This window comes from Melanotaenia boesemani, chromosome 11, assembly GCF_017639745.1.
Source record: "Melanotaenia boesemani isolate fMelBoe1 chromosome 11, fMelBoe1.pri, whole genome shotgun sequence".
Classification (NCBI taxonomy): domain Eukaryota; kingdom Metazoa; phylum Chordata; class Actinopteri; order Atheriniformes; family Melanotaeniidae; genus Melanotaenia; species Melanotaenia boesemani.
In genome coordinates, this window is record NC_055692.1 from 37,556,966 (window position 1) to 37,580,686 (window position 23,721).

At 45.5% G+C, this 23,721-nt stretch overlaps 1 protein-coding gene across 4 annotated transcripts in view; it reads right to left on the bottom strand.

The window, feature by feature from the left end:
* The window catches only part of ddx31 (DEAD (Asp-Glu-Ala-Asp) box polypeptide 31), a 45,879-nt gene that overhangs the window by 16,907 nt on the left and 5,251 nt on the right, over nt 1-23,721 (bottom strand). For 3 of the 4 annotated variants that reach the window (XM_042000158.1, XM_042000162.1, XM_042000161.1), the window contains exons 2-18: nt 22,616-22,740; nt 22,414-22,533; nt 22,187-22,335; nt 21,803-21,878; nt 21,675-21,718; nt 21,400-21,470; nt 15,748-15,857; nt 15,622-15,663; nt 13,390-13,454; nt 9,441-9,560; nt 5,220-5,326; nt 3,409-3,617; nt 3,188-3,334; nt 3,049-3,108; nt 2,727-2,777; nt 1,612-1,751; nt 1,443-1,527 (exon numbers count right to left, since the gene is read on the bottom strand). In XM_042000158.1, coding sequence (XP_041856092.1) covers nt 1,443-1,527; nt 1,612-1,751; nt 2,727-2,777; nt 3,049-3,108; nt 3,188-3,334; nt 3,409-3,617; nt 5,220-5,326; nt 9,441-9,560; nt 13,390-13,454; nt 15,622-15,663; nt 15,748-15,857; nt 21,400-21,470; nt 21,675-21,718; nt 21,803-21,878; nt 22,187-22,335; nt 22,414-22,533; nt 22,616-22,732 — 1,713 coding nt within the window. In that variant the 5' untranslated portion in view covers nt 22,733-22,740. Of the gene's footprint in view, nt 1-1,442; nt 1,528-1,611; nt 1,752-2,726; nt 2,778-3,048; nt 3,109-3,187; nt 3,335-3,408; nt 3,618-5,219; nt 5,327-9,440; nt 9,561-13,389; nt 13,455-15,621; nt 15,664-15,747; nt 15,858-21,399; nt 21,471-21,674; nt 21,719-21,802; nt 21,879-22,186; nt 22,336-22,413; nt 22,534-22,615; nt 22,744-23,721 lie in introns of all 4 variants that reach the window. The other variant, XM_042000159.1, reaches the window with a different exon arrangement.

The following is a 23,721-nucleotide window of genomic DNA, read 5'->3' on the forward strand; positions in this document are numbered from 1 at the left end:
CACCAGAAGCGAGAATGAACCGCATGTCAGCTGCAGGTTGGCTCCAAAAGCCGTTGGTGTAGCAGCAGTTAGCTCCTGGTTAGCTCCTACTAACCCGAACAGCTGGTAACTTTGGCAGACTGTGGTGAGTCACACAGGAGTCTAAGAATTCAAGAGAAGAGTGGTGCTGCAGATACCAGCAAAAAACAAGTATCCTGACTAGCTTTAAGAAATCAGGAAACACAAAAGTTGCAAGTGTCAGATCGGCAGCCAGTATGCGCCAGATGCACCGAGCATCTTCTCACATCTGAAACAACCATGAGGAAAGACACATCCGTGGTCGTAGAAAAGATGTTAGTCTGGTCCAGAAGGGTCAGATCATCAAGCAAAGAAAACATCTCAGAAAATGCAGAAACTAGAACTGGGTTCAGAACTGTTCAACCATCATTAAAACTGGAAGGATGGTGGGGAACCATTGTCTTCCAGGAAGAAACATGCTCAGAAAAACATCCTGAATGATGGTGATTCAACGTGTATTGTGAAAGTGAAAGTTAGAACATTTCCACATGACCAACATGAAGGAACTCAAGGGACTGAACAGCTGTGGAGCCAGAAGAAAACCACTAACCAGTGAGGATAACCGGAGAAAAAGGCTTCAGGTCTCTAGGGAGCATAAAGACTGGACTCTGGAGCCATGGAAGACGGTCATGTGGTCTGAAAAGTCCAGATCTACCCTGGTCCAGAGTGCTGGAGCATCAGGGTAAGAAGAGAGGAGGGTGAAGGGATGCAGCATCATGTCTAGTGCTGCTGTACAGGTCTAGGTTCAGGTCTAGGTTCAGGTCTAGGGTTAGGTCTAGGGTCAGGTTTGGGTTCAGGTCTAGGTTCAGGTCTGGGTTCAGGTCTAGGGTCAGGTTTGGGTTCAGGTCTAGGTTCAGGTCTGGGTTCAGGTCTAGGTTCAGATCTAGGTTCAGGTCTGGGTTCAGGTCTAGGTTCAGGTCTGGGTTCAGATCTAGGTTCAGGTCTGGTTATTCCTTCTTCCATGATGGCTCAGTGCAGGATTCATGGGGCTCAGACTGTGAAAGAGTGGCTCAGGGAACAGGAGGCCACCACAGAGTCCAGACCTGAACCCGATTAAGAACCTCTGGGATGTGCTGGAGAAGGCTTTGTGTAGTGGTCAGACTCTCCGTCATCAATACAAGATCTTGGAGACAAATTAACTCTGGATGCCTCAGGGAAGCTGCTGGAATTAGAGATAAAGGAGGTCCAACCAGATATTATTATAGTTTAAATGTTATCATTTTAATGTTGTAAAGTGTCCTTGGGGGTCTTGAAAGGCACTTTGAGATAAAAATGTATTATTATTATTATATTAGAGTCAGAAACATATTTTCTGGTGGCAACCAGACCAGGCAATGTGTACATCCAGTAAAGTTTTTCAAAGACCCCATTAGGAGGTGACCTACCTTGCTGTGGTACTTGCCTCGCCCCTTATAAGTGTCATCCATCATCAAGCAGGATAGCATGTCGAGTACCTTCATCTCTGATAGGCTGAAACACAAACCCCGCCCCCAGTCAGAACCAGCCAGTGAACCGATTACATGGCAGGTGTTCCACAGCTGTCAGTCAACAAACCTGATATTGTGATTGGCCAACTCGCTGATGAAAGTCGTCTCAGCAGGTGTGAGAAAGAGGAGACTGCTTCCTCTTCCTCCAATACGAGCCGTCCGTCCGACCCGGTGAACATACTCAGCTGCTGATGCTGGAGGAGTGTACTGAAAACACACCAAGAAGAACCAGGCTCTCTTACTGGCTCAGAACAGTCGGGGGAACCCACCCAAACTGTTAATGTAGCTGGAATTCTCCAGTTTCAGAGCTTAAATCCATAATTTCTTCATTTATCTGATCATCAGTAAAACAAAACTAAACAGGATGCATCAACTCACCATCCAACAGTTCCAAAACAGCAACCAGAGGAGCAGAGGACATCTAATTAGGTTGCTTGGACAATAACAAGACGGGGTATAAAGGAACCCATCTTTCCATGTGAGACTCTGCCTCTCTGAAATGCTCCTTTTATACCCAGTCATGTTACTGACCTGTTGCCAGGTAACCTGGTTAGTTGTCCAATGCTCCTCCAGGTGTTTCTGGTTTGTACAAGGTACTTTTCCAGCCTTTTGTTGCTCCTGTTCCAACTTTTTCCATCAGATTCACTAGCCTTTCCACTTCACTGTTTATTTAGTTAGACTCCCGTTCATTACTTTGCACTATTTCAATGTCCACTGCACTAGTGACTAAGTTACATAAAGACTTGTAAATACTGATGTACATTAATGCACATATCCATCTGTATATTATGCTCATAGTACTTAAATCACCATACTGTGATAATCACTTTTTTTGCTTTTGTACATTGCACATTTGTACATACTGTACAGTCATTTGCACATACTGTATATAATATATATCTTGCACTTGTTGCTTATTGCACTTCTGGTTAGATGCCAAACTGTGTTTCGTTGCATTGTACTTGTACATGTGTAATGACAATAAAGTTGAATCTAATCTAATCTAATCTAATCAGCTCATATTTTCATCTCATGGTGAAACGTCTCGTTTTCACCATCTGACATGTTGGTGATCTGCTACTGGGGATAAAATATGACCTGATGGGATTCTGCTTTTATTTACATTTTACATAGCGTCCCAACTTTTTTGGATTTGGGTTCTACTCAGGTGTTTATATTTACCTGAATAATCCAGGTGACCTGAGGAAGGTCCAGACCTCTGGCTGCTACGTCCTGAAACAAAGTTCATTCACAATAAGAAAAGACTATTTCAGATGAAGGGGAGCCACACAACCTCGCCTGGACCTGGTGGTGGGAGTCAAACCTCCACCTAACAGTCCACAGAGAACAGAACCCAGCTCAGCTTTGCTAACGTTCATCTTCCAACTAATCTCCTGAAACACTGAAGTCTAAAGACCAGTTCATTGTGTGTTGTGGTCTTTAGTTAGGAGTGTGTACAGTGTTCTGACCCGCCACCTGTCCAGGTAACTGGTAACTCACTGACCGTACACAGCAGGACTCCAGAACCAGCAGCTGAAAACTCCTCAAAGACCTCTGAGCGTTCCTGGTGAGGAAAACAAACGCCCCTCAGCACACCGACAGCTAAGCAGCACTGACATACTGACAAAGGTGGCAGTGCTTACCTCTTGCTTCATGTTGCCATGGAGACGCAAGAACCGGATCTTGTGACTGGCCGAGGTCTCAGAGAGGACGCAGGTGAAGAGAAAGTGGAGGAACTCGGCAACCTCGCAGCTCGACACGAAGACAATGACTTTGTTGTTCTGAGAAAACTGAAACAACAGGCTGTCAGGTCACCATGGTAACGGTGTACCCATCACTTCCCCGGTTTGTGTTTGATGTTTACCTTGCACTTGTCCAGTATGAAGGCAGCCAGGCAGACCAGTCGGATCTTACTGGGAGCCACCACCACAAACTGCTTCAGCGCTTCGGGCATGGCAAAGCTCTCTGATTGGCTGTTGGGTGTGGGGTCAGAGGTTACCGATGAGGAGGCGGGACCTGCAACATGGATGCTGACTGGATCCTTTAAGCAGACATCTGCTAACTGGGTCACAGCTGAAACGTGCAGAGGACATGAGGTTACCAGCTGCTGTTAAAAGGCTAGCTCCCCCCTAAAATACCTTTGTTCAGAGGTAAGCAACGTTTCATGACTTCAGGTTATGGAAATACCAAACTCTGCTGGTAATATAAACATTTTCTTATTTTTTTGTTAAAATGGCTCAAGTCGCCTCCTACTGGTTGTAACCACATTTAGTTTTTTGCCCGTCGTCGTAGTGCTTAGGACCCTCCTACATCTTCTCCAGAAACCCTCACCAGGCTCACGAGTCTCAGACTTTTACTAAGAGTCCATGTTTTCCTTTTGCTTTTCCTTTCGGATTTGTGTTTTTGAGGCTGTAGACATCACACTGTTCCTCATGTTTGTGGAACTTTGTGGAGGTTGAGATGGTTTTTCATTAGCCAGCCGTCTTCTCTTCACTGCATCTGCTGTGCAGACGCTCCTAGCACAGACTTGTCAAACTACCATCAGTCTGCACCATGATGAATGCTAATGCTAAAATTATTGTGGAATAAAATTATTTTATAGTGACCAGTAGAAGAAATTCTTCTAAAAAGACTTCCTCAAACCCACAGACACATCTTCTGACAAGGAGTCTGGGGACCCATTCGACCGTGTCCCTCGGGGATTCCTGTGGGGGGTACTCTGGGAGTATGGAGTGCCGGACCCGCTTGTACGAGCTGTCTGGTCCCTGTACGACCGGTGTCAGAGCTTAGTCCTCATTGCCGGCAGTAAATCAGAGTCGTTTCCAGTGTGGGTTGGACTCCACCAAGGCTACCCTTTGTCACCGATTCTGTTCATAACCTTTATGGACAGAATTTCTAGGCGCAGCCGAGGTGTCGAGGGGATCCGGTTCGGTGGCCTCAGGATTGGGTCTCTGCTCTTTGCAGATGACATGGTTCTGTTGGCTTCATCGGGACGTGATCATCCCCACTGTACACATTGTTGATGGAGCACTGCTTTCCCCTCCTGAGCCACCGGATGGTGGACCAGAATCTCCTCGAAGCCGTCTGGAAGTCATTCTCCATGGCCTCTCCAAACTCCTCCCATGCCCGAGCTTTTGCCTTAGCGACCGCCGAAGCTGTGCTCTGCTTAGCCCATCAGCTGCCTCTGGAGTCCCAGGGGCCAAAAAGGCCTGATAGGACTCCTTCTTCAGCTTGACGGCATCCCTTACTGCCGGTGTCCACCAACGAGTTCGGGGGTTACCGCCACGACAGGCACCAACAACCTTACGGTCACAGCTGCAGCTGGCCGCCTCAACAATAGAGGCACGGAACACAGCCCACTCGGACTCAATGTCCCCCGCCTCACCCGGGACATGGTTGAAGCTCTGCCGGAGATGGGAGTTGAAACTCTTTCTGACAGGGGACTCTGCTAGACGTTCCCAGCAGACCCTCACAACACGCTTGGGTCTGCCAGGCCTGACCGGCATCCTCCCCCACCATCTGAGCCAACTCACCACCAGGTGGTGATCAGCTGACAGCTCTGCCCCCTCTCTTCACCCGAGTGTTCAGGACATGCGGCCGCAAGTCCGACGACACGACTACAAAGTTATAATAAGTTATATACATAAACCCCGTCCCCTAGAAGCACTGGTTTACCATGTGTCAGTGTTGCAGAGAGCAGGACGTTCTGTCGGGCCGGTCCAGTAGAATTCAGACTGTTTAATATGACGGTCAGATCCTTCTCAAAGCCCAGGTCCAACGTCCTGCAGGAGGATGTGGAAAACAGCATTACTGAACGAACTCTAATTCTGCCTGATGAACGTTGTGAGCGCGCTCATTCTGGCGTTCTCTCACAGCTGAACTTTGTTCAAGAGAGATCCAGATTTCCATGGAGCCTTCCAGGCAAAATCCGGGCTAAAACACATTTTAAACAGGCCTTAATATAAAAGGTGAAAAACACCAGATCTGGCAACACCAGCCACCACAGAGCTGCACCGCGCATGCATCATCAAATTGCGAAACATGGAGGCAAAATCCACTGAAGGCAGCAGCTCCACCTCTGCCCCCATGATCCCTGCAGCATCTTCGTATGATCACTTAAAATAAGTTTTTGAAAAGGTCAGTGATGATCCAGGAGGGAGAATTCTGGCCTTTTTGTGTAAACTTTGCCAGCTGCGTGTCAGGAAGCAACTCTGGACATCAGTAATGTCAACAGAAACCTGGAACGGCCCATCAAACTAAAGCACTAAAGCGCCTTCCATGGTATGTGGACTACATGTCACTAAAGACAATCTAAAGACGTGGCGACGGCGGCTACAGCAGATCCTCGACCAGCCAGAGCTAAATACCGGCGTCCAGCAGCAGCAGCTCTGGTGGCTTCATCTCCAGCAGCAGCTGGAAAACCTTCTGCAGGATGCTGTCTGAGACCTGCAGCCTTGCAGGAAAGAGGAACCCTCAGCTTTCAGAAACTTGTCAAATGCAAGACATATGGTCTTTCATGTATGTTTTGTTTTTTACGTCATCATTTGGCCTGAATTCTGCACTTTTATGACTCAAGTTCTAGAACTTTTATTTGGACAAACAAGTCAGAAAAAATACTTTTACAAAAAATTCAAAAGTGACTTAATGAAAAGATAAATATTGTTTAAATGTTTTGCACTTTGAGGTATATCATTTATTTCCCAGGATAATAGGCACAAAACTTCCTTCCATGGACTGTATGTACGAGCAGCGCTGTCAGAAAAGTGCAGAGGGAATCATCAGAGACTCACTCCATCCTGCTCACCCTCTGCTCAGACACAAACACTGCGCGTACAACCTCAGACACAGCAGAGCGGACAGTATCAAAACTCACAGGACTCGCTTTTTCAACAGCTTCTTCCCAGCCACAGTCAGACTGATGTCAAGTGTATAATATAGTGTATAACAGTATGGCTACATACTGTATTTTATATTTTTTGTATTTATACATTTTTTGCTATAGTTTATTTTCTAATGTATACAGTGTTCATTTATTCTTGATTCATCTTTTCTCTCCTACTACTTAAACTGTGACTCTGAAAGAGCCCTGCACAAGAATTCCAATGTATCTTGACTTTTTGGTTTTATGTACAAATGGCAAATAAAGAACTTTGAACTTTGATTAAAAAAGAGCTTTCCAGCAGGTTTTTCCTCATGTTTTTGTCCTGTAGGAGTGAAAGCTGTAGCTGCACCGGCATTGAATGGAAAATGCCGTTTTCTGAGGGTAACAGCTAGCAGCAACATATTGGGAAAAAATGAACTAGTTCATATTTAGAACTGTGAACTTAGTTTGAAAATTTGAATTGAACTATGAACTGAAATAGTCCATTTTAAAATGTGTGAGCTGAACTTTGAACTGCCACTGCTCCACAAAACGCCACAAATCTGGCTCTCTCTTCTGTAATCTCCTCCGTAAAACGAAGCCTTTGAAAATGTGCTGGTGACGGTTGGAGAACAACTTTAAAATTGCAACATACACTCCGCTGTTACCGCAAACACGAAGATGTCACACACACTCACTGACACGTCCTTGTGTTTTCTACGTATGCGGGACACACGTGCTGCGCATCAGGTTCATACAGGAGATCACATACAAGTCACATTTAACTGGAAATGTGAATGAACTCAAAAAAATCCGATTTCACAAAAAAATCCAAATTGAGCATCATGCCCTGCAGGGTGAACTTATCCTAAGTTTAAAAAAAAAAAAAACAATGATGAAGGTGTTAAATGACATTGTTTTTGGACTAGACTAGAAACTATGTTGTGGATCACTTTTATTTTTTTGTCTAAAGCATGTGATACTGTGGACCATGATAATTTACATTACATTCATTTGCAGACTTTTATTCTAAGTGACTTACAATAGTATGGCAACAGTGATAAGGGTCTTGCCTACGGACAGAACTAGAAGGTGTTGGGGATTCATACTCTGGTCTCCCGCATGGGAGACAGATGCTCTGCCAACTGAGCTATCCAGCCTTTAAAATTTAGACTCTCAGAGCATGCAGTTCCTTGGTCCACAAGGGGTGCCGCAGGGTTCTGTTTTAGGCCCCCTTTTATTATTATTTATATAAATGGTCTGGGTTTTTACTTTAGAAATAAGTTGTGTTTTAATTTTAAGGCAACAAAGCAGCAACTCCGTGCCCAAGCTGCTCAAAAGCTCTCTCTGCTCAGCAACACATATCTATGTGAGCAACTGTTCTCTCTGATGAAGATGAACAAAACACCACTTAGAATTCCCTCAGCTCAGAGACTAAGCCCAGGCATCTAAGAAAAGATGGCAGGTATCAGGCTCGAACCAGTGTAGCAAACTCAGCTTGAATGAATGTTTTCTTTATGCACTTTTTCTAATCCAAGGCATGGACTGTTAATAGTTAAAAGACTGTATTTTCATTGAAAAAGATTGTTATTTTTGGTTGTTTTGTTGTTGGCCTGTTAAAAAGATTTACATTAAAAAGGAACTGAAGGATACATTTATGGAGAAAGACATGATAAGAAACACCACCGGTGTGTGTTTTCTTTCAAATTTAATTTCTTTTTGTGTTAATAATCTTAAGCTTTACTTGTTCCAAATTCAATGTTTATGCAGAACTATTGTGTTTCCACATGAAAATGGTCAGTATTACATATCTAGAGAGAAGAGAAAACATGCATACTTGCAGTCAATTTTTCAATAAATATTAAGTTTGACCTGTGATTCGTCTCAGTTTTTAATTTTGGCCCACTGTGAATCTGACACCCCTGATTTAAAGATGCTATATTATATATATTTTCAACAATTTCATATGGGTGTCAGAGGTCCAACAACATTGTTTTCAAAGTGTATTACCCCAAATTCAGCCTTGGTCATTAATCTCAGCCATTCCAAAAGTGGCTCTAAGCCGGGGATGTCCAAGTTCAGTCCTCAAGATCTACTATCCTGGAACTTTTAGATGCAACCCTTCTCCAATACACATGAATCAAATGGCTCAATTCCCTCATCCACGTGTCATTCAGCTCTGCAGATGCCTGCTAACGAGACATTCCTTTGATTCTATACAACCTGTTCAAAGTGGCATACTCACTGTAATATTTCACACGGCTTTTATTATTGTTTTATGCATCCTTTCATTTATGAGTGTATTTATTGATTTTATTCTTGTGTTTTATCCTGTAAGGTGACCTTGAGTGTCAAGAAAGGCGCCCACAAAAAATGTATTATTATTATTATTATTATTATTATGCAGCATCTATTGTATGGAGCTTCTAGTTTATGCAGTAGCAGCAATAAAATAATAAAAAGGGACAGAAAGTTCTTTTAAAAGTCATTATTGATTCTATTTTTGAAACCTGGATTTGGGATTATCTCTCCGAGAGAAGCTGATTCTGGGTTTGTAGATGCTGTTTCACACTGAAGAACCAAATCCACAAAAAACACTTTATCCTACTTTTTGATAAAGAGTCAGTTTTCCAGCCTCACATTTAGAATAGTCATCACCGGGTGTTTAGAAACGAAGTCTCGCTACTACTGGTGCAAGTTGAAATATCTGAGTTTGAGTCGTTCTCCATAAGAACACTTTCATTTGGAGATGCTTCTGCTTCCTCACAGCGGTGAACAGAAGCCAGCAAAATCAATTCATCCTTATTTAAGAAGATTCTGATGGTGATCTTATTTGATTTGCCCAGATATTTACTCTGTATCTTAGTAAAATGTTTAATCTCTACTTTAGTTTTCAGTACAGATGCTTTAAAACTGGCAGTTAAAAAAATTGTAATAAAAATCGTGATCGGACAATATGAAAAAATATATAATTTATTTGCCATAACACCTAGCCTTATGTTGAACCACCGTAAACAAAAGTAAACACGAGTCACCTGTCGGCCTCGTCCAGGATGAGCCAGCGGACAGCGCTAAAGGCGATGCTCAGGGTGTGTTTGATGTGATCCACCAGACGCCCAGGAGTCGACACCAAGATGTTGATTCCTTTACGAATCCTGAAATGAAAGAGTTCCTTAGAACTTGATCCACCTGGTCCTCCCGGATCCTGCTTTCACTCCCTCTTCGCCTCACTCTATGGTAACTCAGATAACACACTAATTATAGGAGGTGACTTTAACATTATACTGGACAAACACAGAACCACAGGAAGTCATCAAGTCTGGAAATCCTCAGAAACTGTAAAACAGCACATGAAGGATTTTGGTCTCTGTGATGCTTGGTGCTGAATCATATAAGGAAAGCTAAACTTGAACTTAACGAAATAATAAAAACACAATTCTTGGTGCAAAGACTTCGTTTGGAGAACTTTGAACATGGAAAATCTGGAAGGTTCCTGGCTAATCAGTTAAAAACAAAGAAGGAGAAATCAACCATCTCCTCTGTCAGAGATCCAGAAGGAAACATCAGCCACGACCCTGACAAGATAAATAACACTTCTAGAGAATTCAATAAAACTTTATATACACCCCAACTTAAACACAACAGATGACAATATTGACCAATTTCTTAGTGACATAAATCTTCCAGAATTAAAACATGAAAATAAAATAACCTTAGATTCACCAGATGGTCCAGGTACAGATGGTTCAGGTCCCGATGGTCCAAGTTTCCATGGTCCAGGTACAGATGGACCTGGTGGTCCAGTTCCAGATGGTCCAGTTCCAGATGGTCCAGGTCAAGATGAGCCAGGTCCAGATGGTCCAGTTCCTAATGACCCAGGTCCAGGTGGTCCAGATCCAGATGCTCCAGGTGTAGATGGTCCAGGTCCTGATGGTCCAGTTCCAGGTGGATCAGTTCCTGATGACCTAGGTCCAGACAATCCAGGTGTAGGTGGTCCAGGTCCAGGTCAAGGCCAAGGTCCATGTCCAGATGGTCCAGGTCTAGGTCCACGTTGTCTAGGCCCAGATGACCCAGGTCCAGGTGGTTCAGTTCCTGATGAACCAGGTCCAGATGATCCAGGTGGTCCAGGTCCCATGACCCAGGTGCAAATTGTCCAGATGGTCCAGGCCCAGATGGTTCAGGTCTAGGTCCAGGTTGTCCAGACCCAGATGTCCAGCTCCAGATGTTCCAGGTCCAGATGGTCCAGATGATCGAGGTCCAGGATGTCCAGGCCCAGATTGTCCAGGTCCAGGGCCAGATTACCCAAGTCCAGATAGTCGAGGCCCAGATGACCCAGGTCCATATGACCAAGGTCCAGATGTTCCAGGTCCATATGACCCAGGTCCAGATGTCCCTGGTCCAGATGATCCAGGTCCAGATGGTCCAAGTCTAGATGGTCCAGGTACAGATGGTTCAGGTCCGGATGGTCCAAGTCTAGATGGTCCAAGTTTCCATGGTCCAGGTCCAGATGGACCTGGTGGTCCAGTTCCAGATGGTCCAGGTCAAGATGATTGAGGTCCATGTGGTCCAGGTCCAGATGCTCCAGGTCCTGATGACCCAGGTCCAAATGGTCCAGTTCTTAATGACCCAGGTCCAGGTGGTCCAGATCCAGATGCTCCAGGTGTAAATGATCCAGGTCCAGATGGTCCAGGTCCTGATGTTCCAGTTCCAGGTGGATCAGTTCCTGATGACCTAGGTCCAGACTATCCAGGTGTAGGTAGTCCAGGTCAAGGCCAAGGTCCATGTCCAGATAGTCCAGGCCCAGATGGTCCAGGTGTAGGTCCAGGTTGTCCAGGCCCAGATGTCCAGATCCAGATGATCCAGGTGGTCCAGATCCCATTACCCAGGTGCAAATTGCCCAGACGGTCCAGGCCCAGATGGTCCAGGGCCAGATGGTCTACGTCCATGACGTCCAGGCCCATATGACCCAGGTCCAGATGACCAAGGTCCACATAGTCCACGTCCAGATGGCCCTATAGTCCAGGTCCAAGTGACCCAGGTCCAGATGATCCAAGTCAGAATTCATGAATCTCAATTGAACTCATTATGTAATGTCTTGCCCTGTGTGGGGAGTCTGCGGTTGGGGGTTGCCTCGTGTCGGCAGGGCATGGCCACTGGTGGGGCCTGGGTTGGTAGGTGTACACCCTGGGCCAGGTGGCCATGGTGTTATGAGGCATGCTGGGTGGAGGGTCCGTGCTCTGGTGCCTGTGGGTGGCCTCCTCTCTTGGGGGTGGAGGAGTCGGTTGGTGCCATGAGGTCTGGGCCTGCCCAGGTGTGTTGACACAGGGTGGGTTGGGGCAGGCCCTGGTGTCTGGTTGCCACTCTGTGACCCAGGGGAATGGCTGGGGGCAAGGGGGGCGTAGGGGTTTGAAGGGGGGCTCGGGGGATTGTGGAGGGAGGTGCTGGGATGTGTTTAGGGGTGAGATGGGGAGGTTTGTGTGTATATGTGTGTGTGTGTGTGTGTGTGTATGTATGTGTCAGGATGAGATGGGGTGGGCAAGGATATATATGTGGAGAGGGATCACATCCACTTGTAGACCTGAGGGTGGTGGTCCATGGGTCTGGGCTTTCCCACTATCCTCCTCCACCTCCTGACCTTCCCCCAATAGGCATGTGGTTGGTGGGGCCTCATGGGGTTGGTGGCGGCTAATTGGCTGAGGTCATTGTGTGTCCTGGTCGTGGGGGATGGCTGCTCCTGGCCTGTCCTGCCCTGAGGGGCCTCCTGGGGAACAGGGGAGCCTACTGCTGCCAGCGGCTCATCCTCTGGAGGGAAGCTTCCCTCTGGTCTTACATCCCTGGACCCCTCTCCTTCGCTGCTCTCTCACACACATGTAGGGTCTTGGGAGGCATCACGTCATGCTGAGTGGAGCGCCTGTGGTTGGCCCGTTGGGGCCTGTGCCCCGTGACCATGGGGGGCTCTGGCTGGGGCCTTCCTCTGCTGCCCTCCGGATGGGTTCGGGGTGGTCTTCATGGTGGGGGGGCTGGGGTTGGTGTTCCGGGATTGCTGCTGATGACCCGGGTCTCTGGGCCGCCCTAGTCTGCCTCTAGCCTCCGTAGAGTCATGGTCCCATCTTCAGGCTCACACTCATCTCTGACCCTCCTCCTTCCTCATCCTCTGCATTCTGACTCAGCACTGAGGTGTCCAGTTTATACACTAAGAGACACTTTGGTTCAGGTGTGTGTGTTTCTGGTTCTTTTGTTGTTGTTGTGATACATGTTGTTGTTGTTGTCTTGGTTATTTTTTAGGAACTCCTGATGATTGTCTGCTTAGTTTACCTGTAAAAGCTGTAGGAAATTCTCTGCTGTGTTTCTGTACAGGTGTAGCAGCTGCTTGTCTGCTGTTAGGTTGGACTGAAGCTCATTGCTTCGATCTGCTGGATCTTTGACTTCTCTTCCTTTTTCCTACTTTCTTTTTTACTTCTCTTCATTATTCTCCTTTTTTTTCTGCCCCCTCTGGTCAGGTCCAGCAAGATTACATAAAATCCATAATTCCAAATAAATAAGATAAAAAAAAAAATCAGATTATCAAGAGGAGTCTTATACCCATAAAGCTCCTCTTGGCAAAACAAATTTGATCGGCTCAACACAGCAGCCAGACCATCATTCTGCTGCCACCATACTGGACAGGACAAGGTATAAAAAAAACAAACAAAAAGAAACGCATTTACCATCATCAAAACCAGATTCCAGTCCAGACCTAGAAATCTCCACGTTACTGATAAAAATAGGGGAACTGTTCATTTTCTTGATTTGCAAAAATCCCAGGTAGGACATGTTAATATGGGGGTGTGAAATGTCAGAACAGTGGTGTTATCTGCTGACTGAGATGCTGGTTAAAGTGGAACCTTCCATGATGGCGGCTCCATATGTGAACACACACTGATGCTAACCTGCAGCCTCTGATACCACTTTCCTCTGCAGATCAAAGCCTGAATGCAAACATACCTGGCTTTCTCCGCTTTCCTCTTCTCTCCTCCCATCAGTACACCTGGGACGATCCAGGTAAATGGCTGCACAGAGAGAGAGAGAGAGAGAGAGAGAGAGAGAGAGAGAGAGAGAGAGAGAGAGAGAGAGAGAGAGAGAGAGAGAGAGAGAGAAAGGGGTCACCTGACGGCGGGAGAAAACACCAAGATGCCTGCAAATGCTCATCGGAGAGCATTTAATAATGTAAAGATGATTAAACATCAGGGCTACTGAACGGTTTACCTGAAACACTGCAGACATATGAACACATGATGTGAACATGTCATTAACTGTGTGAACAATCTGCTGATTCTCTGAGGCTATGTCCACACGGCACTGAAGCCGGTCCAGGTGTGAAAACGGTGGCGAAAACTAGGAGAAAAGCTTCACCATCCCCACGAAACCGCTGTAGTACACACTACCAGGCAGGGGGGGGGCTACAATGATTAAAGAGTAACACTCCAGAGCTAGAACCAGACGTAGCACATGTGCAGATAATGACGTATCTGCTCCAGCTGGTGATGGTACAGCAGCACTGTGGTGTACCAGCCGTTCATTTTGGTGCTAAAGCTGCACACGAGCCAGGACTGCCTGCAGCAGCACCACACAGCTGGTCACCAACGCCGTGATTGTTGTTGTGTACTGATAAACCCCTGTGTACTGATAAACCCTTATGTACTGATAAACCCCTGTGTACTGATAAACCCTTGTGTACTGATAAACCCCTGTGTACTGATAAACCCTTATGTACTGATAAACCCTTATGTACTGATAAACCCCTGTGTACTGATAAACCCTTGTGTACTGATAAACCCCTGTGTACTGATAAACCCTTGTGTACTGATAAACCCCTGTGTACTGATAAACCCTTGTGTACTGATAAACCCCTGTGTACTGATAAACCCTTGTGTACTGATAAACCCCTGTGTACTGATAAACCCTTATGTACTGATAAACCCTTATGTACTGATAAACCCCTGTGTACTGATAAACCCCTGTGTACTGATAAACCCCTATGTACTGATAAACCCCTGTGTACTGATAAACCCTTATGTACTGATAAACCCCTGTGTACTGATAAACCCTTGTGTACTGATAAACCCTTATGTACTGATAAACCCCTGTGTACTGATAAACCCTTATGTACTGATAAACCCCTGTGTACTGATAAACCCCTGTGTACTGATAAACCCTTATGTACTGATAAACCCCTGTGTACTGATAAACCCTTATGTACTGATAAATCCCTGTGTACTGATAAACCCTTGTGTACTGATAAACCCTTATGTACTGATAAATCCCTGTGTACTGATAAACCCCTGTGTTCTGATAAACCCCTGTGTACTGATAGGTTCCTGGTTCCAGCTCTGCTCATGTCCTCCTGCCTGGTTCCCAGACAGGGGGCAGGTTGGCTGCCACCATGCAGTGGAGACGCACTGCTTTATGGGCGAGACGGCAAAACCTGGTGAACATTGAGAGTTGTTTTCACTAGATCGCCGTGATAATATCCAGGGACACTTTATTTCACTTTATAAACTTTTTATTTATTTATTTATGGAAGATTAATACTGAAAAAGGATAATAGCATTTCTGTAATTCAAACATTAGTTGGGCTGGGTCCGGACTGATGTGCCTCGCGGTCTGCATCCGGACCGGAGTCTGGACGCTGAGGATCCCTCCTCCAAATGGAGGATCTTCAAAGTCTGAAGAACATTTTTCTGAAATTGTTCCACAGTTTCAGATCCAGTTTGTCTCAGATTGGTGAACCTCTGTCCATCTTTCCATCTGAGAGACTCTGCCTCTCTGAAATACTCCTTTTATACCCAGTCATGTTACCGACCTGTTGCCAGGTAACCTGGTTAGGTGTCCAATGCTCCTCCAGGTGTTTCTGGTTTGTACCAGGTACTTTTCCAGCCTTTTGTTGCTCCTGTTCCAACTCTTTCCATCAGATTCACTATCAGCTCATATTTTCATCTCATGGTGAAACGTCTGCGTTTCATCATGTGACATGTTGGTGATCTGCTACTGGGGATAAAATGTGACCTGATGAGGTTCTTGTTGTATTTAAATTTTACATAGAGACCCAGGTTTTCTAGAATTGTAAAAGCTCTGAAAGATGGTGCAGGATAAGTCTACTGCATTATTCACTTATTAAATTTAAGATGAATCAGACTTGAATGATGGCTTCAGGTAACAGAAGTGTGAATGTGTTACCTTGAGGAGTTTCTGGAAGGTCTGGAAGGTCTGCTGCGAGAGCTGAGGATCAGCAGAACAATGAACCAGTCAGTGAAGCACCAGGAAACTACAAATTCACCAGCAGCAGATTTTAATGGGTCAAACCTCTCTGGTGGGGACGATGACGAGAGCCAGAGGACCATCGGACCTGCTGATCTTCGGCTGAATGGACTGAAGACTCTGAACTAGCGGGACAGCGTAGGACAGAGTCTTACCTGCAGACACAGAGTCAACATATACTGAACTGGTCTTGTTCTATTCTATTCTATTCTATTCTACAGTCATTTAGCAGACGCTTTTCTCCAAAGCAACTTCCATCTGAGAGGAAGAACAACACCAGCAGAAACCAACCAAGATGGATGTCGTCATTAAGATGTAGTCAGACCGCTGGACGTCCAGGTGGACCAGGTGCTGTCATGTAGTGCTAGAAGCAGGGTTTTTATTTATTTATTTATTCCTCTCTATAATAGTCCTTTGTTTAATTACGAGATCATGATTTCATCACATCAACTTGGCCATAAGTGCAGCAGCTTATTCAGTACTTGGTTGAGCCAAAGAGCTGGACAAATCTTTCTAACTCATTCTGAGTAGAAGAGTTAAGCTAAGTGTGGAAATGCTCCTTAAACAACTGAGGCTTTAGTTTGCTTTTAAAAGTGGATAAGGACTCTGCGGATTGGACAGAGTTTGGTAGATGGTTCCACCACCGGGGAACAACAGAGGAGTAGAGTCTAGCTACTGATGTGGCGCCACCTTGTGGTGGGAGCACTAGGCGTCTTTCACTGGTAGAGCGTAACTGTGGAGAGGGAGTGTAGCTCTGGATTAAGGAGTGGAGGTAGACCGGAGCCGTTTGGGTTATTGTTTTGTAAGCCAGAAGCAGAGCTCTGAATAAGTTTGGTAAGGCTGAGTTGGTCAGGCTCAGTGAATTGGTTACTGATGGTAGCAACCTTTTCAGTGAAGTAGGAAGCAAACATTTCTGCAGTCAGCACAGTGGGAGGCTGAGCAGGTGGTGGAGATAGAAGAGAGTTAAACACCATGAATGTGTCGTGTGTTGGGAGCATTGCGGATCTTGTTCTGATAAAAGGTTTTCTTGGCCGCCTTTAGGCTGAATGTGAAAGTTTCAGGTTTTTGCTGGTACTCAGACAAGTCAGTGTTCTTTTGATTTGTGCCACTTTCTTTCTGCAGCCCTGAGTCCGGCTCTGTGCTCCCTTAGAACCTCTGTGAGCCATGGACTGGGAGGATTTTGTCTGGCTGGTTTTGACACCAGAGGACAGAGTTTGTCCAGAGAGGAGGCGAGAGAGGAGCAGAGTGTTTCTGTAGCCTCATTAACAGACAGTAAGGAGAAGTCTGAGTGGGAAGGGAGGGTAGAGTAAACCTCATCAGACAGCTGTGTAGGTCTGAGGGAGCTCAGGTTTCTGCGGTAGGACACCATTTTAGGAGTCGCTTGAGTGACATGAGGAAGGAAGACAGAGAATTTAACCAGGAAGTGGTCTGAGAGATGCAGCGGGGTAACGGACAGGTCGGCTGTGGAGCAGTTTCTGGTCAGAACCAAGTCAAGAGTATTACCAGCTTTGTGTGTTGGAGGAGTCTGTATCAGTTTGAGATTGAAAGAGTAGATGAGAGCCAGAAAGTCAGTTGCTGTGGTTTGCCAATGTGAATGTTCATGTCTCCCATGACAATCAGTGGTGTGCCATCATCAGGAATGTCAGAGAGAATCACGTCCATTTCAGAGACAAACTCATCTATGCTGCCACCCGGAGGTGGTAAATGACCAGAACGTATGCAGTGATGGGTGTAGAGACCTTTACTGGTGATACTCAAGTGATGAGCAGGTAGCCATAGGACGGAGAGGTCAAGTTCCACTTTTTAGAAATAAGAAAGCCCGTTCCACCTCCTCGTCCAGCTGAGCGAGGTGTTTGGGTAAATGCTACATTGACAGAAAGGGTAGCTGGTGCAGCTGTGTTTTCTGGACGGATCCAGGTCTCAGTCAGGGCTAGGACCTTAATGTCTGAGAGATTTATCAATGAACTGATGAATTCTGTTTTGTCCATTGCAGACTGACAGTTCCAGAGACTGAAGGTAACAGAGGATTGGCCGATGTGCATGCCATTGGAAAGGACGGGTTTTGCTGATTGTCTATGGGTGACTTGTCTTGATCTGGACCGTGTCTGACAGGGATGGTTTGAATCACATTGTGCATTGATTGATCCATCTCCTCCACCTGCTCTGCACCCTGGTTCACTCCTGCCCTCCGTCAGCTCAAATCCCAAAGGACGACAACTGGAACGACTCTATAACAAAACCGGACTCACTACACACAAAGAAATGTACAATAACCATGTAATGCTATACAAGGACAGTCTCTCCTTAGCAAAATCTGCTTATTACTCTGGTGTCATTCAGTCCAATCAACACAACTCCAGAACTCTCTTCTCTCTCCTCACCAATATTACAAAGCAGCCTGACTCTTCCCACCACATGCAATCCACTGACCTCTGTTACTCACTCATGTCTTTCTTTGTCTCTAAAATCTCTGACATTCACCAACACCTGGCCTTGTGGAGAGCTGCAGTCTCTGGAGTGGATTTCACCGCCCCCTACTCATCCCCCATAACCACATTCTCCAGTTTTATCCTCCCCTCCGTCCAAGCCATCTCTGAATCTATCCTCAAATCCAAACCCTCTACCTGTCAGCTCGATCCAATCCCTACAGCTCTTGTTAAAACCTGCCTCTCCTCACTTTTTCCCCTCATCACCAACATCATTCACTCCTCCCTAATCTCTGGAACCGTCCCTCTTGCACTTAAAACCGCTACAGTCACACCTATCTTGAAAAAACCTGGCTTGGACCCCACTAATTTCAATAACCTTTGTCCAATTTCCAATTTACCCTTCATTTCCAAAATCCTTGAAAAGTCTGTTGCTTCTCAACTTCATAACCATCTTATCACCAACAATATTTATGAGCAGTTTCAATCCGGTTTCTGTCCCCTTCACAGTACTGAAACAGCACTCCTCAAAATCACCAACGACCTTCTCATAGCTTCAGATTCAGGTTTACTATCCATTCTCATCCTTCTTGACCTCACCGCAGCATTTGACACTATCTCTCACAGCATTCTCCTTGACAGACTATCATCCATCGGCATCACTCACACCCCCCTCGCCTGGTTCACTTCTTACCTTTCTGAAAGCACACAATTCATTCGACTAAAATCCCATGAATCAAACTCTTTCCCTGTCTCTGCTGGTGTGCCCCAGGGCTCAGTCCTGGGGCCCTCCTTTTCATTATCTACATTCTTCCACTTGGTTACATCCTTCGCAGACACAATATTAATTTTCATTGTTAAGTGGACGACACCCAGCTCTACCTCTCTACCAAACCATCCTCTTCACTTCCACCAACCTCCCTCACCACCACCTGTTTACAAGAAATTCATTCTTGGTTTTCATCCAACTTCCTCAAACTCAACAGTTGTAAAACAGAAGTCCTCTTGGTAGGCACGCCCCCCCACTCTCTCCAAATCCAACAGTTTTCCAATTTCCATAAATAATTCAACTGTCCTTCCCTCCCCTCAGGTAAAGAGTCTGGGTGTCGTCCTCTACAGCACACTCTCTTTTCATTCCCACATTAACAGTATCACCCGGTCTGCATATTTTCACTTGAGAAACATTTCTCGTCTCCGTCCCTCTCTCACCCCCCACACCACTGCCATCCTCGTCCACAGTCTTGTTACTTCCCGGATTGACTATTGCAACTCACTTCTCTTTGGTCTACCCAATAAATCCTTCCAGAAACTGCAGCTCCTCCAAAACTCTGCAGCATGCATCATTACACGGACCCCTACTACTCACCACATCACCCCCATCTTACAACAACTTCACCGGCTCCCCGTAAAACAAAGAATTAACTTTAAAATTCTCCTCATCACATTCAAAGCACTCCACAATCTGACCCCTCCATATATATCTGATCTCCTGCACATTACCACTCCGATCCGTTCACTTCGCTCCTCTTCTTCTCTCCAGCTTCTTGTCCCCCCTGCCCGTCTCGTCACTATGGGGAGCCGAGCATTCAGCCGCTCTGCTCCCCATCTCTGGAACTCTCTTCCCCCTGACATCCGTACCACAGACTCTCTTCCTCTCTTCAAATCACAACTCAAAACACATTTGTTCAGACAGTCCTACGTCATCTAGTCATTCTCCATCTTTCTGTTGTCCTCCATTCTGCTTAGTTTTGCACTTATTGTTTTTAACTGTTTTAATGTTTGTTTTGTACATAGTGGTTTTTAAACTATTTTAATATTCCTTTGTTCAGTGTCCTTTTGAAAGACGCTTTTAAATAAAATGTAGTATTATTATTATTTATTGTTTGTCCTTGTTCGGTGGACTCGCGCAGGTAGACTTGCAGGTCTTTACCCTTTGTGGTCTTAACTCGACGTAGCTGACACAATGGCCGACACCTCGCTGACACTTCAGTGCACCATGTGTGGTAAAGTACCTGGAGCTGACACAGCTGAGCTCACTTTGCTTGACTGAAACCGGCTGAAACCGCCTCTATCTGCTTTACCTGAGCAGTAACCAGTGGGCCTGCATCACGGCCTCAACTGGTTGTAGAGAGAAGGTGCTAACGACAGACCCCACACCAGCAATGTAAACAATAACCCGAAACCAAGACAGAAACTCAAGCAGTAACTCACCGAACTGACTGGACCAACCCTGCCTGAAATCAGTGCTTGTTCTGCTGAAGTTAAACAAATTCTCTCTTTTTTTGGGGATTTTTCTTAGAACCACCGCCCCTTCTGCTTAAGTTTGCTAGGTTTAGTACGCGAAGAAATCGCCAGTCTGCAGCCATGTAAGCTAGCATGTTACTCCTGACGTTAGTTGAACAGTCACAGCCAGCGAATATGATCCATTCCTCCAGATTTCTACATGGTCTGTTTGGGACTGCAGGTCAAACCCCAACCTCTGCATCGACTGCTGATTTTACGTAATAAGCAAATAACAACGACACCGTATTTTGGCTGACAGCCAGATGAGTGGGGAAAATGTATACTCCACAGCTTTAATGTCTACAATAACATTATTGGTTTTTCTAATGCAGCTTTCCGAAATTCTATGTTTAAATATGCAAATTAACAAGTATATATAAAAAATGTTCTAATTTGCATTTATTTCTAGGAGAAAAATCGGAACACTGGATAAGCCAGGTACCGAGGAGCTTGGGGATGGAGCTACACCTCTCAACTTAAATACTAGAAACAAATCAATTTTCAACACTTTTTGGGATGAAATCTTTTATAAATCAGGCAGATAAACTTTCTATAAAAACTTGTGTTCGTGAACATGTGCGTTTATATTTTCTTTGACAGGAAACACTATAAGGAGGAAGAAAAAACTAAATCTAAAGTTAGGCCAAGTGACAAAAAATACATTTTTCCCCCTCGTGTTCTGGTCTACGATAGTGAAGTTACAGCAAAACATCAGATAATCCCAGTGGTCTCGTTATGCTAGTCATTAGCCGCAACACGCTAATAACAAGCGTGGAGCTACGCCAGTATCTATCCCAGTTAGCTGCTGGTTGGACTGGTGGACACGCCGCCTGTTATCTGTAAAGATGTATGATTGGTCGGTTCAGCAGCCACCCAAGGAGAAGATCCAGCCTGTGCTGGCCTCTCATGGGCCAGAATCCTGACCCGTGTCAGAGCCCTGCTCGTCCACTGGTTTGGATCAGCTGATGAAGGTGTTGTTGTGTCTTACCTGAACCAGTCTGAGATCGAACAACGGCATCTCGGCCCGACAGAAGAGCAGGGATGGTCAGCTTCTGAATGCTGAACACACACAAACACACACACACAAAACAAATCAGACTAGCTACAACCAGCGCCAACTTGTGTAGCTGTCGTCATGGAAACTAGCTTGTCTTTTTCAGACAAGTTATTGTGAAGGTTAAACCTTCTAGAAACGATGTGTTTGTGGGACATAAATAACTTCACCCACAAAAGAAAAAAAGAAAAACCTGAGTGTAAACTCACCTGGTCAGAGTGGAAACATTCAGGACTTTATTCAGTGTTGCCACCTGGTGGAAGAAACAGCCAATCAAAACGCTCAAAGGAAGGTCCTCACAGATCCCGAGAAAAAGAATAATGTGTGAGTGTGTTACCAGGTGGGGATGCAAGTGGAGCTCTGAAAACGAGTCGGATGTAAACACCTTCTCCGTTACCGGGGAAACGGCTGGTCTGGAGCAGCAAAGGAAGGGAAGAAGGAAGGAAGGAAGGAGGGCGGGAGGCAAGAAAGGAAGAGAAGGAAAGAAAGAAGGATGGTGAGATTAAAAATTAAATGAAAGCGACAATGAGGGAAAAGGAAGAAGGGGAATGAAAGTGAGGAAAGAAAAACGTGAAGGGGAGGAGGAAAGAAGGAAGACGGGGAGAGAATAAAGTGATGAGGTAAAACAAGCAAAGAAGAATAAAAGAAAGAAAGTGGAAAATGAAGTTAATGAATGAACCAATCAGAGACCAGTCAGCTGAGCCGATCGGAGGCTGTTTACCTGTGGAATTCTGGGATGTCTGGGTTGTGTTTGAACAGAGAGGAAGTCTTGATGCTGCCGTGCCCCGTTTCCTTCACACCCTTCTTCTTCTCCTCCATCTTGTCTCTCTTCTTCTGTGGTGTCCTGTGTGTTACTTCAGGGGGCTGAGCCTGAACAACAAGACATTTTCTTCTTCTGTTGTTTTCAGTGAATCAAATAGTGAGAAATGTGTGAGCAGGTGAGCTCACCTGCAGGTCTGCAGGCGGTGCACCCTCCTCTTCCTCCTCTGTATGAGGAAGGCACCGTCTCTGTTTAAAGGAGCATTTCGCCTCCTCCGAGGAGCTGAGCCTCTTCTTCTTTGCTGCTTTCTGGAAGTTATACAACATAAAAGTGGCCTGAAAATGTGTGTGTGTGTGTGAGAGTGTGGTGTGTGTGTGTGTGTATACTCACTGCTGCCCATCTCTGCTGAGCCGTCAGACGTTTCCTCGTGTTGGACGCAGATGATGATGATGAAGACGCACTGCTGCAAATGTTCAGACACAGCTGCTCGTCTGCTGCAGACGCCATCACTTCACCTGCTCCATGCACACACACATAGCTTGGAGTCACATCACAGAGTTCACGCTCACACCAAACATCAGATTTACGTGTTGGGCAAAGAGCAACAAGCACGTAGCAGTAAACAAAAACACCTTTTAAAGAAGTAAACAAACGGAAAGTCTTTCAGGAAACCTTCACTTCGAGCCAGATACCTGACCACGTGCACGGTCACACAGGACAGGAACTATTAAACGACACATTTGGGATGTAAATCCACAATGTCAGAATTCAACTTCCAACTCACGCATGCACGTGCGTCTGTGGAAGCTAACGCTAGCATCATGCTAACAGCCCCTACGTCCGGTCTGTGAAGGCACAGATATCTTAAGGCTTGATGTCTCATCCCTGCTGTTAGCCAATGGAGCCGAACGGCCGCAGCTGACGAGGTTTAAACCTGGTAAAAAAAACATTTTAGGATTAAAAGGTCAAGTTTACCTCCATGACAACTGTGAGGGGGGTGAATTTTTTTCTAACTCATTCGTTTAGATGGTGTTTAATCTTGAAATTCAGCATAATTAGGGGCGTGTCCTTTTGATTGACAGGTATCCAATATCCGGGGAAAGATGGGAGAGAGCAGCACAACTGCAGTTTTTAGCCAGCTAACAGTGCACCTTCACTTTAGCCCACCTACCTCCGTTAGCTGGTTAGCTACCACTGCGCGGGGTTAGCTCAGTTAGCTCTTAGCTACAGGCAGTTTGATTGACGTCAATCATCCACCCCCATCTTCACAGACCCCCTCTCAGCTTGCTCAATTTAATAGCGATTTTCAAAAAGTTTGGTTCTTTATAAATGCCGGAGACGTAGCTATGACAACGCATACTTATAACTAAATATGAAAATAAACAGAATATACACACGCACTAGGACTGCTCGATTATAGGAAAAATGATAATCACGATTATTTTGACTGAAATTGAGATCTTGATTATTTAACACGATTATAGATAAGAGGTTGG